The sequence below is a fragment of the Hylaeus volcanicus genome, chromosome 1 (genome assembly GCF_026283585.1).
Source record: "Hylaeus volcanicus isolate JK05 chromosome 1, UHH_iyHylVolc1.0_haploid, whole genome shotgun sequence".
NCBI classification, from domain to species: Eukaryota; Metazoa; Arthropoda; class Insecta; order Hymenoptera; family Colletidae; genus Hylaeus; species Hylaeus volcanicus.
In genome coordinates, this window is record NC_071976.1 from 590,744 (window position 1) to 607,059 (window position 16,316).

At 46.1% G+C, this 16,316-nt stretch overlaps 1 protein-coding gene across 17 annotated transcripts in view; it reads right to left on the minus strand.

The window, feature by feature from the left end:
• The window catches only part of LOC128872406 (protein muscleblind), a 282,172-nt gene that overhangs the window by 14,891 nt on the left and 250,965 nt on the right, over window positions 1-16,316 (minus strand). For 4 of the 17 annotated variants that reach the window (XM_054115116.1, XM_054115063.1, XM_054115054.1 and 1 more), the window contains 4 exons: window positions 14,534-14,752; window positions 7,114-7,278; window positions 3,349-3,390; window positions 834-2,812 (listed from right to left, as the gene is read on the minus strand). In XM_054115116.1, coding sequence (XP_053971091.1) covers window positions 1,286-2,812; window positions 3,349-3,390; window positions 7,114-7,278; window positions 14,534-14,752 — 1,953 coding nt within the window. In that variant the 3' untranslated portion in view covers window positions 834-1,285. The other 13 variants (XR_008456185.1, XR_008456193.1, XM_054115120.1 and 10 more) reach the window with 10 other exon arrangements.

A 16,316-nucleotide genomic window follows, 5' to 3' on the forward strand; every position in this document is an offset into this window, starting at 1 on the left:
TATATAGACCGAATAAAGTCGATCGACTCTCGAACGACGAGCAATCGACCGTGAACAGAAATGGACTTTAACGGCTGACTGGGGGTAAATGTTAATTCTACGACTTAAAGGCAAGTTTACGCACGTAACGTGACTTAGGCCAAGCATCGTTTCCGTCCACTCTCCGGCGTACATAAAAAGGAATTCGTACGATAAAATTTCGAAGGAACGATTTTCATCGAATACGTCGCAACAACCGAAATAATATTCAAAACAAAACGGGCGGGCATCGCATGGCGACGCTCTCGCAATATAAATTTCAACAAATTAAAATCATTCCTACTATGCGTAACTCGTTACGATTTAAGAGATTTAACCTACAACTAGAAATTATATATATACTTTCTCTCTCTCTCTATATATATATATATATGCAAAACGCAAAGTTAATTCTGGCAAGTTTTCATAGATTCACTTTTAACAGACAAGAAAGAGAGTGAAAAGAAAAACAACGCGAAACGATAAATACGCCGTTGATGGACGTATCAGGACGTCGATATACTGTTACGTAACGAAGGGAAAAATCGGGTGGATTTAAGTCTTCGTGTCGTTATTTTTTTTTTCTTTTTTCTTTACAGCTTTACGTTCGAAACACTTTGAGTGGAATCGGGTCAATAAGGCACTGTTCACCGACAATGTCTGACTAGAAAATGAATCTATTTTCGGAACTCTTGTTTATATCTTTGTTTTTTATTTTGACGTTTCGTATCTCGTTTCGGATCCGCTCGGTTGATGTCCTCTCCTCCGTAAGCGACAACGCGCGCGATTGTACATGTTTATACGACAGCTACATGTGCGCGTTCAATTCCTCGTTATAGTATCGTATATCTGGCGTGTTCCACCGTGATTTCGGTTCAGCCTGATATTTGTTATCCCTTCGTGCCCGATAAACAAAAATATATACAGCATGGGTCGCGTAGGCTGTCTTCAAGAAGTATTTTTGACGTTAGTAGGCCGATCGGAAAATTGCATTTTTATGGGTCTTCTTTTTGCAATTTTTTAACAACATCGCACCCTGCATAATCTATTGCGCTCTCTAGGTCGTTCTAAGAAAAGGAAAATAATAGAATCGACTCTCATTTGATCGATGAAAAATCGAGATGTCTCAATGACTCGAAGACACGAAGGAACGGCGCGCCGCGTAGGCGAACGGAAGAGAGAACGCAAAGGGCCCAGAAGAAGGAACCAGAACGCTCGGAACACGAGAAGAGACGAGTCGCTCCTCGCGTCGATGAGCAAAGTACGCTTACGAAGTTTTCATCTTTTTGTAGGGCTGCATGATTACTCCCGAGCTGGCGGGGATGGCGACCTGCGGCTGGGCCGCGATCGTTGCTGGATTCGGCATCTGCGGTATCTGTGGGACACCGGGTACACCTGCGGCCCCGACTCCAGGCACGCTGGTAACACCCGGTAGGACCGCGTACGGATTCTGGACGTACGGATTGCCTTGGACAGCGGCGTTAGGTATCGATGCCTGCACGTAAGGATTCGGTAGGATCTGATGTTGCCTCATCAGAGTGTAGGGATTTATATGAGTTCCCGCCGGTGGTCTCGAGTAGGCCAGAATTCCAGCTGATAACGGCGAGGTAAGGGCGCCGGGAATACCTGCCAGGTTTGGGATTACCTGTCTAGGTGTAGCTGCTGTAGCTTGCAATCCGGCGACCGCGGGATTTCCCGCAGCCGCGGGATTGCACAGGGCCTGTTTGTTCAGGGCCACGCCGGTGTAGTTCAATGCCGTGAGCTGGCTGATAGGATAGGACTGGGATGCCTGAGATAATTTAATAGCCTTGGCGTAGTTCTTCTGGGCGACCTCTTTCGCGAGAGCGGCTGGATCGAGGTGACTCGGGAGTCCGGACGCCATCCCGAAGCTGTTCAGCATGCTCAGACCGGCCATGTTGGACACGTTGTAGTTCGACATCGATGCCATCGATGCCACCGGGACATTCGTCATGGAGGCCATGGAGGCCATGGAAGCCATGGAGGCCATAGAGGCCATGTTAACCGTACCCGGCATCGAAGTTAAACCAGCGACCGAGGTCAACGGGCTCATCATTGCGGGTTGCACGCTGGCAGCGGATAACGCCAGTTGGTTTTGTATTTGTTGTTGTTGGTGTTGTTGATGCTGCTGTTGCAGCTGGTGCTGCTGCTGTTGGTGTTGTTGATGTTGTTGATGTTGTTGTTGCTGCTGCTGCTGTTGCTGCTGCTGTTGCTGCTGCTGCTGTTGCTGCTGCTGCTGCTGCTGCTGCTGATGTTGTTGCTGTTGCGACTGTTGGTGTTGGTGTTGGTGTTGGTGTTGGTGTTGGTGCTGGGATATTGTCGAGGGACTCGAGTGATTCAATTCGGGGGAGTTATGCGCGTTTTCGGCATCGTGATTCTGCGTGGCATTCGGCTGCTTGTTATTGCCGTTACTATTGTTACTGTTATTGTCGGCGGTCGGAGGTGGTGGCGGTGGGTTGTTGCAGGGATCCATCAACACGCCATTGTTGGCGTCGGCGCAGTTATTGACTGTGGCGCCGCTGGTTCCCTGGGAGGAGGAGGAGGACTGAACCACCACCGCGTGGTGGTTGCTTTGCACGTTCGGGGGTTGCACGACCGATTGGTTAGAGGTTTGGGTGGGTAGGGGTGGTGTTCCAGTGTACTCACATGACACAGGCACGAAGGGCTGCTGGAGCTGCATTAACTGTTGATAGGTCGTCGCGCCGGTAGGCTGATAGACCGGCATGCCGGACTTGTCGCCCGCCGGTCGTTTATACGGAACCATCCCTGGGAAGGCCTGGAAAAAAGAAGCGCAAAAATGTTTGCGATTAGTAGGAACAATGATTCCGCGGGGCGAGCACATCGAGCGAAAGCTTCGCACGCGGAAGCCTCGACTCTGCCTTGAGAGGACGTATACGTTTTTTTCTCTCGTTTTGCTTCTCCTTCCTGATTTTTCTCCTGATCCAGCGGGCCGGCAAGTTTGGTTCGATGTTTCCCGAAGACGGTTCGCTTCGGTATAGAAAAGCAGTACGAACGTAACGTCGACGAGATTCGAGTGCAAAACGACTCGACGAGCTAGATAAACGCGTGACTCGATAATCGTTCGAACATCTTCTCGGATTTTATTTACGTTGTACATCCGCGATGCGTATATCAATTTTGACCAAGTTCGAGGGAAACTCGTCGTGGATAATTCGCGAAAAACTGTGAGCAGACTTAACGTTTCGCGTTGGGTTTAGATGAAACGAAGATGAAACACGAGCGCGAATCAAGCGATTACACGGAGAGAGTACAGCGTGAGATTATGATTCATTGGTTGGATTCTGCACTTACAAAGTTCTCGTAGTAGAACGATCCGACAGACTTCATGTCCATCTGCAACAAAGACAGGATCGGTTTCAACTAGTTTCAAGGACGAGGTACGTCGAGTCTGTATAATTGGATGTTCGTAGGATGATGATAAAGGGTAGCTTTTTCAGAGAAACAGAATCGGGTGGTCCAAGTACGGGATATATCGGACAAAAGTAGTAGGTGGCAGTATTAACGATAGCAGTTAATCGTAGTGGTAATAAATAGTAGTGGTAGTAGTGTGTAAAAGTTGTGCCGATGACGCAGCTTGCGGCGACGTTTCCAAATTGACGACGTTCGTTGTTGGATAACTGTAAAATGTTCATCTTTTTCGCATTCTCGGCTGTTCTACTTTTCCTCTGTTTCTAATACTTGAAGCGTGTCAGAAATACCAGCCGTTACTTATCACGGAGAACCGTCACGGGGCCAATTAAAGCGAGAATCGTTGGTCCTGTTTCAATCGAGAATCAAACAATCCATTAAAAATTATAACGGCGAATGCAAAGTTGGACGTAACAGAGTTTCCTAGGTAGGAGAGCCTCGGCGACCGATCAGCGGGTCGTAAAACACGAGTTCCGTTGTACGGATACATCGCGATCGCCTCGGTATCGTCAAGTTCCCGGAGTGTGGCTGCTGTGCGTCGCTAGCGAGAGAACTTTCGGATAAAAGACTGTCGAATAATTGCAGAAAAGCAGCGTTTAGAAAAAGGAAGGCGAATAGAAGAGACCGCGATAGGTCGCGGCCAGAAAAGTAAGAAAGTAAGTTTCGAAGCCACGACAAGGAACAGAGAGAACGAAACGGACGAGCGTTAAGCTGCGAGCAGAAACGACGAAACCAGGACCGACTTTACATGGAACCAAACCAAATGCGCCGACAACGCGGAAAGAAAGGACTGCCTTTAACTAGTTAGCGTTAAAATTATGTTACTTATCGCCGGCCCTGGACAGGATGGACGTCGTTGACGAACCACTTTGAGCCGACAAACGCGGGGAAAAGAAGCGAAACGTAAAAGAGTGTTCCATCCAAGTGTAAGAGTTAAGTTTGGAAGCTGCGTTGTTTGGATGCAAAAGCTCGGAAGCTGACAAGGTTTCCGTACAGAGCGGGAACAGCGTGATCTTAAACCAGACACAAATACAACGCGGTAACGGCGAAACAAGTTGCCAGTCGCAAAAGAAGGAAAGGGGGCAAATCGCAAGCTTTAAAACGCAATACGCGAAACAAATCTCACCGCTTTCGTCGAAGCATAACAAGAATGTGACGAAACGACGAACGTTGTTGCACGGCAAAATGACAAGAAAAAATCTTTACCGGGCGCGGTCGGTTTCGAGAAACGCAAAATTGTTAGCAAACCACTCGAATCGATCGAGGACGAGACTCGTCGCAGGGAAACGACTGTCGATCGACTGGATCGGTGGCGGAGACGAACGAAACCCGTCCTGGGAAAACAGAGAGACGAAAGGTAGGCGAGAAATTAGATCGAAAGAAAGAAAAAGAGATTGTCGGACAGAGAAAAGGAAACGAAATCAGAAAGAGCGTATAATAATAGTAGTGAGAAGGTAGCGAGTGTATGTAAGCGGTCTACGGTGCTCTTAGCAGTTTCGACGTGACTCTGAAATCAAGATAGAGATCTCGTCTCGCAAAGGAAAACCAACAGAAAACGGGGGGAAAAATGGGGGAAACAAACAAAAGAGAGAAATCAAAGGATTTCGAAAAAGTGACTCGAGGGGGAAAAATAAACGCGGTATTCGTTGTTGCTGGCTCTATAGAAAAAAGACAAAACTTTTGGGTCATCGTCCAGAGCGTCGAGGGGATGACATTTTACACCATCACCTCGGTAGTCGCTTAAGCACAACATGCATCATCGGCGCAAGCTCGGAATTTACACAGATCTAATGCTCCGTAAACGCAGTACCAATGTTCCGGTACAGGATCGCCTCTCTGTATTCCGTTCTTTTCATTTTTTTCAGTTTATTCTTTTCTTCTGTTTTACTCGCGTGAGGCGGACCCGACGCGACGTTACGGATATTAGAGTCGAGAATTTCGTCGCGGGGTTCGCTGCGAACCACGCGCGCATCGATCGTCCATTCTAGAATTTCGAAAGGCTTGGGAATTTTAATTAAAATACACGTTTTCGTTTTAACTCGAATGCATTATCAAATGGCTGAAAATACACGTAATTTATTTAGACACTGAACCAACCAACGAATGGTCTTGGCATCGTTCCGAAAAGGACCAACCTCTGTTAAGGTACACGACTGTTCTTATGGGGTTTCTTCAATGTCCGACTAAACTACGTATATTTTTAAAACCAAACCCATCGTTTTCCCACCGATCTTACGAAATTTTAATCTCGAAATCTTGGAATGGAAATGCACGCGTGACTCGAGATGTAAGCATCGCCGTCGATCGGGTCACGATCGACTTTCTCGATCGTGAATCCCATCGTGGGCGTTGGCAAAGGATTCGCCACGGGATAAATTTACATTAATTCGATCGTGTACAATTGTCAGCAACCATGAACCAATTCGCTCGTTAGTGTTTCGGTAATCGGATATTTGGCTTTTTTTTCTATCGTTTCTGTTTCTTTTCATTAATTTTTAAAATTCTTTATCACGGATGGAATAATTCGTGGCTGATGATCGAGAAATAAATGGTAAGCGATCTATAAATACATTACGAGGCGTAAGCTCTGGTACGAACAACATTGCAACGAACGACAGTACGAAGCGAAATCAATAAGGAAAGTAAACATTAAGAGAAAAAAAAGAGAAAAAAAAAACAGAGAAAAAGAGACAGATTCTCGAATTTCATTTCGTGAGCAGTTTCAAAAAGAAGCCAATAACATATGTGTGTCGTACGCGATCGCCGCGAGTAATAGGTGTAGAATTAAAAGTAACAAAAAAAGAAAAGATAGCCGCTCGAGATACAGAAAAATGAAAAAAATATCTGCTCGAATCCCGCGAAGCGAATATTCCTCGAGAATTTCCGTACAGTTCTCCCGAGGCTAGACGGGACACAGCCGGGCTCTTGTTAGAAATAAAAATGAGAGACAGGAGCTAGAGCTCTAAGCGCGCTCGGCAGTGTATTCACAATCGCAATGACTATATTCGTAACTTAAAGATACGACTACGAGGAACTTCCGGAAAATGGCCCCAAAACTTCTCGATTTTCTTTTCTTCAATTTCCATCCCTAAACCTTCGAACAATGCTGCTGCCGTTTCTACGCAGCATTGCGGCCGGGATCTGAAAGTCTTACACAGAGATAAAAGTCACGAACTGAATTATCTTCTGGTAAAAAAATTTATAAAATGTATCATCGATACCACTTTGTAAATCGTGTTAGCGAAATCCACGATAGAATTCTAATTGTTTATTTTCGATGCAAATACTCGGATCTATCGTCTGGTAAAGTTGACGATGAAACGAATGCTAACAATGAATTGTCGCGTGATCGGAATTCCAACAACGTATCGGCTGTGTTCCAGCTCTGTTTTCATTTTGCATCGACGACAAAGCTACAACTAATAAAAAGAACTAAAGAACTCGGACTAGTGGTAGTTGATGGTTACTCACTTCGTGCGATGTCGAAGCATCCAACCGTCGCCGAAAGTGATCGAAGGACGAGTTACGAAATAAAATACCGGATAAAAGTATGGCGAACGCGCTCGAACGAACCGAAAAGACGGGGGCCATTTTCGCGGGATCCAGCTACGAAAAAGGAAAGTGTACTCCATGCATAAGCCGTGGTACCATTAGCAGATCATCATTGGAGTCGCGCATCCGCTTCTTGCCGAGTTCGATGCTCGCCATACTGGCGCTCTGAAGTCCTCCGGGAACCGCAGTTGCTGGCACTCCTGATACTCCGCCAGCCAACGCGCCCATTCCCGCCACGTTCGTCGGCATCGTCGCCGTCTGCTTTTATTTTTATTTTTATTTATTTATCGTTCCAACCGTATGTTCGATCGATCGTCCAAATTTCCCAGGTAATCCATGATTTTTTCCCCCGGTTTCGTATGTGTATTATTTTTGTTTTGTATCGTTGTTTCGTAGTCGTGCATCGATACATCACCGAACGCCAGATTATTCGTTCAGTATCCCCGAGACATCCCATGTGTACATATTATCACGATCGTCGTCGTTTCGTAGTCGGCCGGTTGGATTTGTATTCGATGTCACGGTTGGCGTTGGTTGTTGTTATCGTATTGCATAAATGCGTTTTATATATATACATATATATATATATGTACATCGCATTCGGCGTAACGTCAGTCAATTTCGTTCGATTCGTTGTTGGCGTTGTTGTTGAATTTTCGTAGTTGCGTTTTCCAGATGCACGTGTATTCGGTCGGCATAATTTTCGCAGGCGTTAATTGGCAGGTAGCGAAGCGCACGAAGGTTTTTGTCAGCAAGCGTGAAGAAGCATCGTCAGGCGGAAGAGGGCAAGATAAAAATCAAAAAAAGAAAAACAGACCAGTTGAGGCTAAAGGCAAGAAACGACAGTCGCGATAATTTACGTAGAAGAAAAGTCATAATACAGTCAATGTTCACATATGACAAATATACACGGGTACATACACACGCGTATATGTACGTATGTATACACACACAAATATATATGTACAAATACGTTACAGTCAAGGAGTGAACAGCAACGAATGCAACATCGACTAGCGAATGTATACATTTTACTAGGGATTATAGCGAAAACCCAATGCTAACCTCACCAAAGACCAAAGCCACTAGCGAATGTATACATAGGCTAAGCGCACGCTTTGACCATAACGTATAGACGCGGAGGCCACGTTCGAGCCGTTTCGTTCGTACACGTGTGCAGAATTCATGGGCTCGTGAACGTTTCGCGGCGTAAAACGACACCGTAGATTAATATGCGCGCGTATGGGACGCAACGCGCTTCTCGAGTTGCTCTCACGAGTCCAACGGTATATCAGACTGACGTAATTGCTCGTATCTATCTTGCGATTCGATCGCCCAACCGATCCGTTCCCGGCGATCTCATTTTTCATCGTGAAGAGAACCGGAGAGTCGCGTTCTGTCCGCCAACCGGGTCTTTTATTCGTCGAAACGCGGCTGACAACAAAACCGCAAGAGACAAACGCGGCTCGACTCGTTGAAGCTGGAAACTAAAAATTCTGTGCCTTCCGAACGCGTCAACACTGTTGCGACCGTCGTCGCACGCTTAGCGGAGTAGAGAAAAGAAAAGAAAAGAAAAGAAAACGAACATGTCCGAACTAATAAACTGTGTTTATCCGAGCTGAAACGCAACGACGCGGCCTAGAATATTTAAAAGAAACACCTAAAAGGGTAATGTTGTCGACCGAAGCGCAACGACCGAACCCTAAAAGAAACATTTTGATAATTTATCAAGAGTAATAGCAACCGTGACAAGAATAGTAAGAGTAATAATAATAGCAGAAACAATAATGGCAAAAATGGTAAGAATGGTGACAGTGGTAATAAAGATAATCGATAACAGGAGCGATAGGCGAGTCCTGAGGTCGGCGGCAACGATCTGCAAATTAATGGTACCGGTATCGTGACAGGGTATCAAGTCCACGTGGCCTGACGTGACGTCTCTAACGGTAGAGAAAGCCGTCTCCTGGTAATTGAAAATAAAGTGTCCGGTGTACGGGAAACAAAAATGAAAAAGTAGCAAAGGAGCGGCGAGAATCGGACGAAAGAAAAACTGAGAATTCCATTTCGTCGTCCATCGGGATATCGGCTGGCGTTTCTGACTGCAACACCTGCAATAATCGGGGCTATCCGTCGAAATTTATTAGTTTGGTTGGGGATATCTTTCGTTTCTACAGTACCGGTACCATTTTTCTCCCTCGCTTCTGGTTCCTCTCGAGTACACGGTAAAAGGCGGACGCGAACCCAACGAATAGGATTCGATCGAGCGAGAGAGAAAAACGGACTCACGGGTGAAAGCGCCGGCTCATTCGATATCGCGTTAATTCCTGAAAAATTCACGAGAAAATAGTAATTTAATTGATACATTATTTTCGAGCGTCCCCCGTGAGGATCCATTTCCTGGTGGTTTTCGGTGTCGAGGTTGGGCGTCGTCTGCGGTCCTCCATCGGCCGTTGATTTACACCGAGCGTACGTACCGAGTGTCGAACGTGTACATGTACGATGCATGTGCGTGCGTGTAGATGTGCGTGCAATCGTGTATTTTTTGTTTTGTACGAATCGACAGTGGACAGAGTCTAATCGGTCGGTCCATGCGTTTACATAGTCTCGCGACCGATCCGTACTATTTCTGTAGGTAGTAATAGGAGAGAGTTCGTGTCGTACATTTGACAAACATTCAGTTATGGCGTAGCAATTCCGAAGAGTGCATTTTGTTGCATTAATTCGATTAGACAGGCGCGATCGTCGATGACGGGTGTTCTCGATACCGGGCCGGCGAGGTTGAGGTTAATCGATCTAATGGAACGTCACGAGAGAGCGAACGAACGCGCTCGGGGTAGATCAAAGGGTGCAGCGCGTGATTAAATCGGTTAATTTGATAAATTCGATACTCTGGTCGCGATTGTTTTTTCTTTTTTCTTCCCTTTATACGGGTAAATTTTTATCAGAAATTTCGTCAAAGATTTCGTACAGACGAAAATCACATACCGCAGCGATTAATGGCAAACGTGGTTCTTTTCCGCGAGAATGGTCAAACGATCAATTAGATAACGATGCATGTACGATGCCAAAAGTTATATCTTTCTAAAGGGCTCTACTATTTTATATCTTGTATTTCACGCTAGCGATAAGACGAATGCGTACTTTCGCTGAAAAAATGACGGGAACTAGTCTAAGACCTCGCGGCAAATTCGAACGAACGTTACCACCGTCTGTACGCGCCATGCACCCTTGGGAAATTGAAAACCACTTTTAGAGAATGAGACTTCCCTGCCAACAAGCTGGTCTGCCGCAATCATCCATGTGAGACTTTTCTTCCATTGTGTCCGGGTGTGGCTGCAGGTCTTCTACGCGACGTTGCTGAAAATTTCTTTCTCGCGTTCTCTCGTTTCTCTTTTTCTTTCTCTTATTGTTTTTGTTTCCTTTTATTTCTACTAGCATTTTTGTTACTTTTTTTTTTTTTTTTTTAAATTTTTATTGGTTCTCTATCCCCCGGACAGTGGACAATTGTGTCCCCCCCTCGAAGACGTAGTTCACGAGTCGAAGCAGAGCGTCGGAATTGGAATATCTTTGTCCCCCGTGGTTCGAGGAACGCACACTATTTTCCATCGGTTGCCTTCGGCTTGCGTGCTCTCTCCCAAACGATTCTCGTGGCTGGTCTTTCGAAGTAATTTGCGTGGTTGAGCAACACAGGAACGCGATAGCTCGTCGACCGTCCCTCGGAACGTCGATTGTGTCATAACCTCGAGTTTTCTTCGGATCTAGGGAACGACGACGGAAGGCGCCACTAGCAGAAATTTTACGAGGAAACAACTCAGAACCGGCCCCCGTTCGATTTTCACGTACTTTCGCAGAACGATACAACACAGATTTCCGTTGGAATGCCACATAATTTGCAACCTAAATTTTGGTATTCAGGATTTTCGTCGTACTTTGATTCGTGGAGTCCCAAGCATCGAGTATCTACATCTAACGATCTACGTATTCTAATAGAAGTCTGTGCTTTGGCATCCTGCGATAGCGCGTTAAAATTGGAGAGTGACAGTCCTTTTCTCGCGAGAGGTACGAATGACGATCGAGGGACGATCGCGAGATCCCCTGGCTATTTCGACGTCGTTTGACGCGTCGATCGCTCGAACAACGTTCCGCTGACGATCGTTCCCGTCCGACAACGCGACGTGGATGCGTGGACGCGTGTAACGTGAACGAAGAGAAATTTCGGAACACAGTTCTTTCGTCCCTGGCCCACACCTCCCAACAAACCCGTCTGATCTGACTCTCGGACGTACGTATGCGTCTGTGATTCTCCTTTTCTAGGTTCGACAACTCTCAGTGTAGCGTTTTTTTTTGTGTGGGGCAGCAAAACAGCAGCGGGGGTTGATAGCCGGGGTTCGTGCAGCACAGCTTGTCAGCAGAGTGGTGTACGTGTCATTCGTAAAATACATGTCACTTTAACTACTTATTATTTACAAGACCGTGGTCACGCTCCATTTCGAGTTCCCGGCTTGAACGTTCGAACGAAAACTACCCTGAATATTTACAAGTTATTCGACCTGTCAGTCGGTTGTTTGGAAATTCGGTCGATTCGCAGAGGGTCCGCGAACGGGAAATGGAGCGATGACGCGTAGCTGCGGAAACATCTTGTACTCGTTATGACCTAGGTACCGAACAGGTGATTGGTGTATTGCAACTAGTTCTTTGCACCTGGATAGCTGCGATAGGCTGCTAGAAAGAGAGAAATAAGAACAGTGGTGTTTTGGTGATGTTAACAAGAATTCTGCCTCGTGTACTACTCACTACACGCTACAAAAACGGCTGAACATCATACAGGAGAATGTAAAAACGGACGAACACAAAAGCGACAAACATGAGAGAGGGACCATGTACGATATCGGTAGGGGATAATAACAGAAAGTAAAACGGGAAACGGATTGGACGTTGTACCGTGAGGCTCTGATCGGAGTAACAAAACACAAGAAAAACAAGAGAATTTAAAATTGGAATGTAGGAGGATTACAACGTGAAAACTAATATAAATGTACAAAACCAGCGATAACCGTGTCGAGTTTGACGTCTCGTTTTTCTCATGCGGCCATTAACAGCCGTTTCGACTCTAACGAATTACGCACAATTGACGTTTAATTAAGCTTGTCGTCGCATCCGATGACAATGGCTCTTTATAGTGCTCTGGATGCTAGTTCCGCAGACGAGATAATTCGCATTCGACGGCACACACGATTACGGCTATCGCGTAATTCGAGCACTGCGCAACTATTGGCCAATTTTACTTGTGGTTCGGTAACCTGTCTCACGTGCGACAGTGCTATACATACATGAATACATAATATATATCGATATACATACATACATACATACATACATACATACATACATACATAAATGTATATATATGTATCTATGGATCGCTGTACATATGTATACAGGGAGTTCGATACGTGTGTAATAGCGTATTATAGAGAGTACGTATGAGGGACTACTGCATTCGAAGGGGAGGGAAGCCCGACGTATAGAGTGTACTCGACGTAGATTGGCGAAAAGCAGCGCAGCAACGAAAGCTCCTTTTCACGCAAAACCCAGGAAACTGAAAGATGGTGACAGTACACGTGAAAGTACGAAGATAGAGAATAAGACAGACGAAAGAGAGGAAGACGGTACGAAGATATGTAGTAGAAGGTGTGATCGAAGGGAGAGGAACACGAGAAATGGACACGATATGCGGTCAGGGATGATATGCGTGCACTTCGAGTATTTTGTTCGTCGCGAACGGCCTTACTTTGGCTTATTCTCGAGGACTTTCCATTCGCTTGGACGAACTTACTTTTTTTACTGTCCAGCGAAGAGTACGGTGGAAGAAATTAAGCGAACCATTCGCGTTGATTCAATTTCCGAACTCGTTGGAAACGCGGAATTGCTGTAAAACATGCATCTGTACTTTCGGTAGACACGTGCCCCACGGTAAGTCTATATTTCCAACGAGTTTCAAAATCGACCATTTGTCGCCATTCTCCATAAAAATAAATTCTTGCATTTCAACTTTACTTTCCATGCATTTCGTTCTTCCCGTATACACGGAACTTGCCCAAACGAAGCCACGAGACGTACACGTATGCACGGAATTACAGATTTTTACCACCACCGCACCTTTTCGCCAAGCTCAGCGATCAAACAGACAGAGCGTCGGCTAATACCCAATTTTCAGCGAAAATGAAAAAAAAAAGAAAAAATAACGTACGAAACATCCGCACATGAAGCACACGCCACATGGAACGAGAGAGAAATAGAAAGGCGTGAAAAGAGAGTAAGTGAGAAAGTAGTCAAAGAATAGGTTTGGGGGAGTCTGGATCGGACAGTCGTCTTTCGACTCATCGATGTCGTTGGTTGTTTCTGATAAACTCGCGTGATAAGGAAACGTACGAGTATATTCGACATACAAAAGAATCGTTAATTTTTTTTTCATTTCAAAGGTTGTCAACTCTGTATAGTAGGTGGTCCCTTAGCCACCGCGGTTGCAAAGAGTTAACGAGTTAAGAGTGTGTTATTGATCCCATCGTTAGGTCGAGACAAGTAGACGTAACCGCAACGACAAATAGACGCGAATCGCGACAAAGAGCGTTGGTGTTCCACGCCAGACGCATCGTGAGTTGACGACGCTTTCGCGAAGGCGTCCTTCAGAGGTTTGATTCCCCGACTTTATCATTTCGTCTGCTCGCTGGATATATGTATATCCGGAAAGCACGTCCCTTTAATGACGAAACGTGGCTTTTGTCGCGCGGTCATCGTCTAGCAGAGGAACGACGGAGAAGGGAAACAGAAACCTGAGGACAAAGATTCAAAGGCGGATCGCGGGAGAGGCGCAGGTTCGAGAGAGGGAGCACGAAAGAGGAAGAATTATCGGATATTAGGATGAAAAGGATTCCTTTGTCCGGGCGCGAGGAAGAACGGATAGAAGTCTTGGTATTGGTACACTCTTCGAGATTCAAATTCCAAGAGTCGAGAGACAGAGGAAACGGGTTAAGGTACAGCTCGAAAGATCACTCCTGGATCGTATCGGACGTATCGGTCGCCGTTGGTGAGCTATGCCAACAGAAAAATTACCCGATACCGCGGTTCCTTCCAACCCAGGACCGATCTTTTCGATCTCAGCAGAACAGAAAACGCACTAGGAGCGAAATTGGCGGGGACCAGCGTTGGGCAACGCGTGATTCACGATAACGATTACTGTCTAATCGATAATCATGATTACAGTTGGACACGATTAGCTTCCCAAGACCTCGATTTATCGACTGCAAACGTAGCTTTTAGCTTAACGATTACGAGTGACGGCAACAAAAACCGACTGCCCAACTCTGGCGGGGGATGAACAAGACAGTTTGTGAAAAGTAAAGACACAGTTAGAAATTAAAAATGATTGAAACTGGTAGAGATAGGCAGAGAGAGAGAGAAGAGAGAGAGAGAGAGAGAGAGAGAGAGAGAGAGAGAGAGAGAGAGAATGCATTACCGCAATGCTAGCCCGAGATTGTGCGGCCTTAATGTGGGCTTGAAGGTGCAGAGGGGGGTGGAAATAGCGGCAGGGGTCCCGATTGCATCGGCCCTTGACAGCGTCCATGCAGACCGTCACAGAGCCGTCCTCGTTCGCCTGCACCGTCTCGAGGGGGTGCGCAAACCGGCACTCCGTCTCGCCGCGTTTGCACGCCCCGCGTTGAAACTCGCGACATACCTACAGCAAGAGCGAACACGCATGGCATGGCACTCTATCTATGTGGCCAAAGGGGTTTGGGGGGCTGAGGGGGGCTGGGCTTTAGGGGCGCAAAACCGTATGGAGAGTGAGGATGGAGAGAGTAGCAGCTCTGGGAATCGTTGGATAAGCCGAATAAAGGCGACCCGTTTCATTTTTTTAACCAAGGTCGCCTTCAACCTTCAAGAATGATGGAATAAAGCGAGTCTTGGACTCGCAGCAGCAGGAACGAACGTAATCGAGACACTCTGGAAGGTCTTCGTTATGTTACAAAGCTATGACAGGCTGTGGAAATGGGAACGGTTAGCTGGCGAAGAGTATCGAATCGGACTGTACGCATTTTCTGATCATTGAACGTCGTGGCGATTCAGAGAGAATCGTTGTCCACGGTTCTAGGGATATAGGGAACTTTGGATTGGAATCGTGATTCGGCATTGTTGAGAGAGAATAGGTGTAGTCTAAAGAATGGAAACAGAAAACGATAGCTTTTGGAACACTAATAGTCGCAATGGCCAACACGAACATAATTCAAACGATAAGCTCGCCTTTACACCGTAGTTAAAACTATACGCGAACTTGTACATTTATCAGAGGAAAAATGATTCATTTAAGCCGAAACGTGTATTCGCGATAAACTAAAGTTATAGATCGTAGGATCGATGATAATTTGACAAGCAACTCGAATCGATCACAAGAGAAACGACAGGCGAGCTTAAGACTACTCGTTCCACGCGAGGCAATTCGCTACGTACAGAGCAGCGAACAAGGAAAGTCTTTAGAGAGGGATATGGGAAGCGTCTGAGGGTGTAAGAGAGGCAGAACAAAGTGAAAGAAACAGTGTAAGAAACGTAGGCGGGAGAAGTAAAGTAGTGAAAGAGAGCGATGTATACAGTAGTGGTAGGAGGATCGAATGATACGAAAGAGCGCCCCATTTCTGGAAGTCGGGTCTATTTTCGGAGGCGTAAGAACAGTCAACTTGACTTTCTTTCGGTCTTTATCTTTTCTTTTCTGGCCGTTGGTACCACACCCCGATCTACCGACTTGCTTCAAAACTCGACGCATTCCAGATAATTCGAACTCGAGTGTCATACTACCGCGATAAAACTACAGGAAACGTTTGTACATGATCTACATATTTCGCATGCAAGGGTCATATTTAGATGAGACGAGTGACTCTGAACGACGGACCGTCAGAGAGCGGAGCTTATCAACGCCCAGAAAAAAGGAAACATCTAAACACTACTCTACGTGGACACTAAATACCGTGTTCGATTCTGTCGAATAGACGTCGTTCGCTGGTTTCGGTGTACCCTCGCCCCGCCCAATAAGGTCAGAGGACACGGAAAGTCGGACGGCTATTTCGAGGTAAAAATAGGGGGTGAAATAGGGGGGTAATTTTGACGGCTGCCTCCACGAGCATCCTTTCGGTATTCTATCAATCGGGTTAATTCGCACATGTGTTAGAGGATTCCTTGCGCATGCATCACGTACTATTTCCGGCCGTTTGTTTTCCGTCGCGATGCACAGCCATTCGGAAAAATATGTA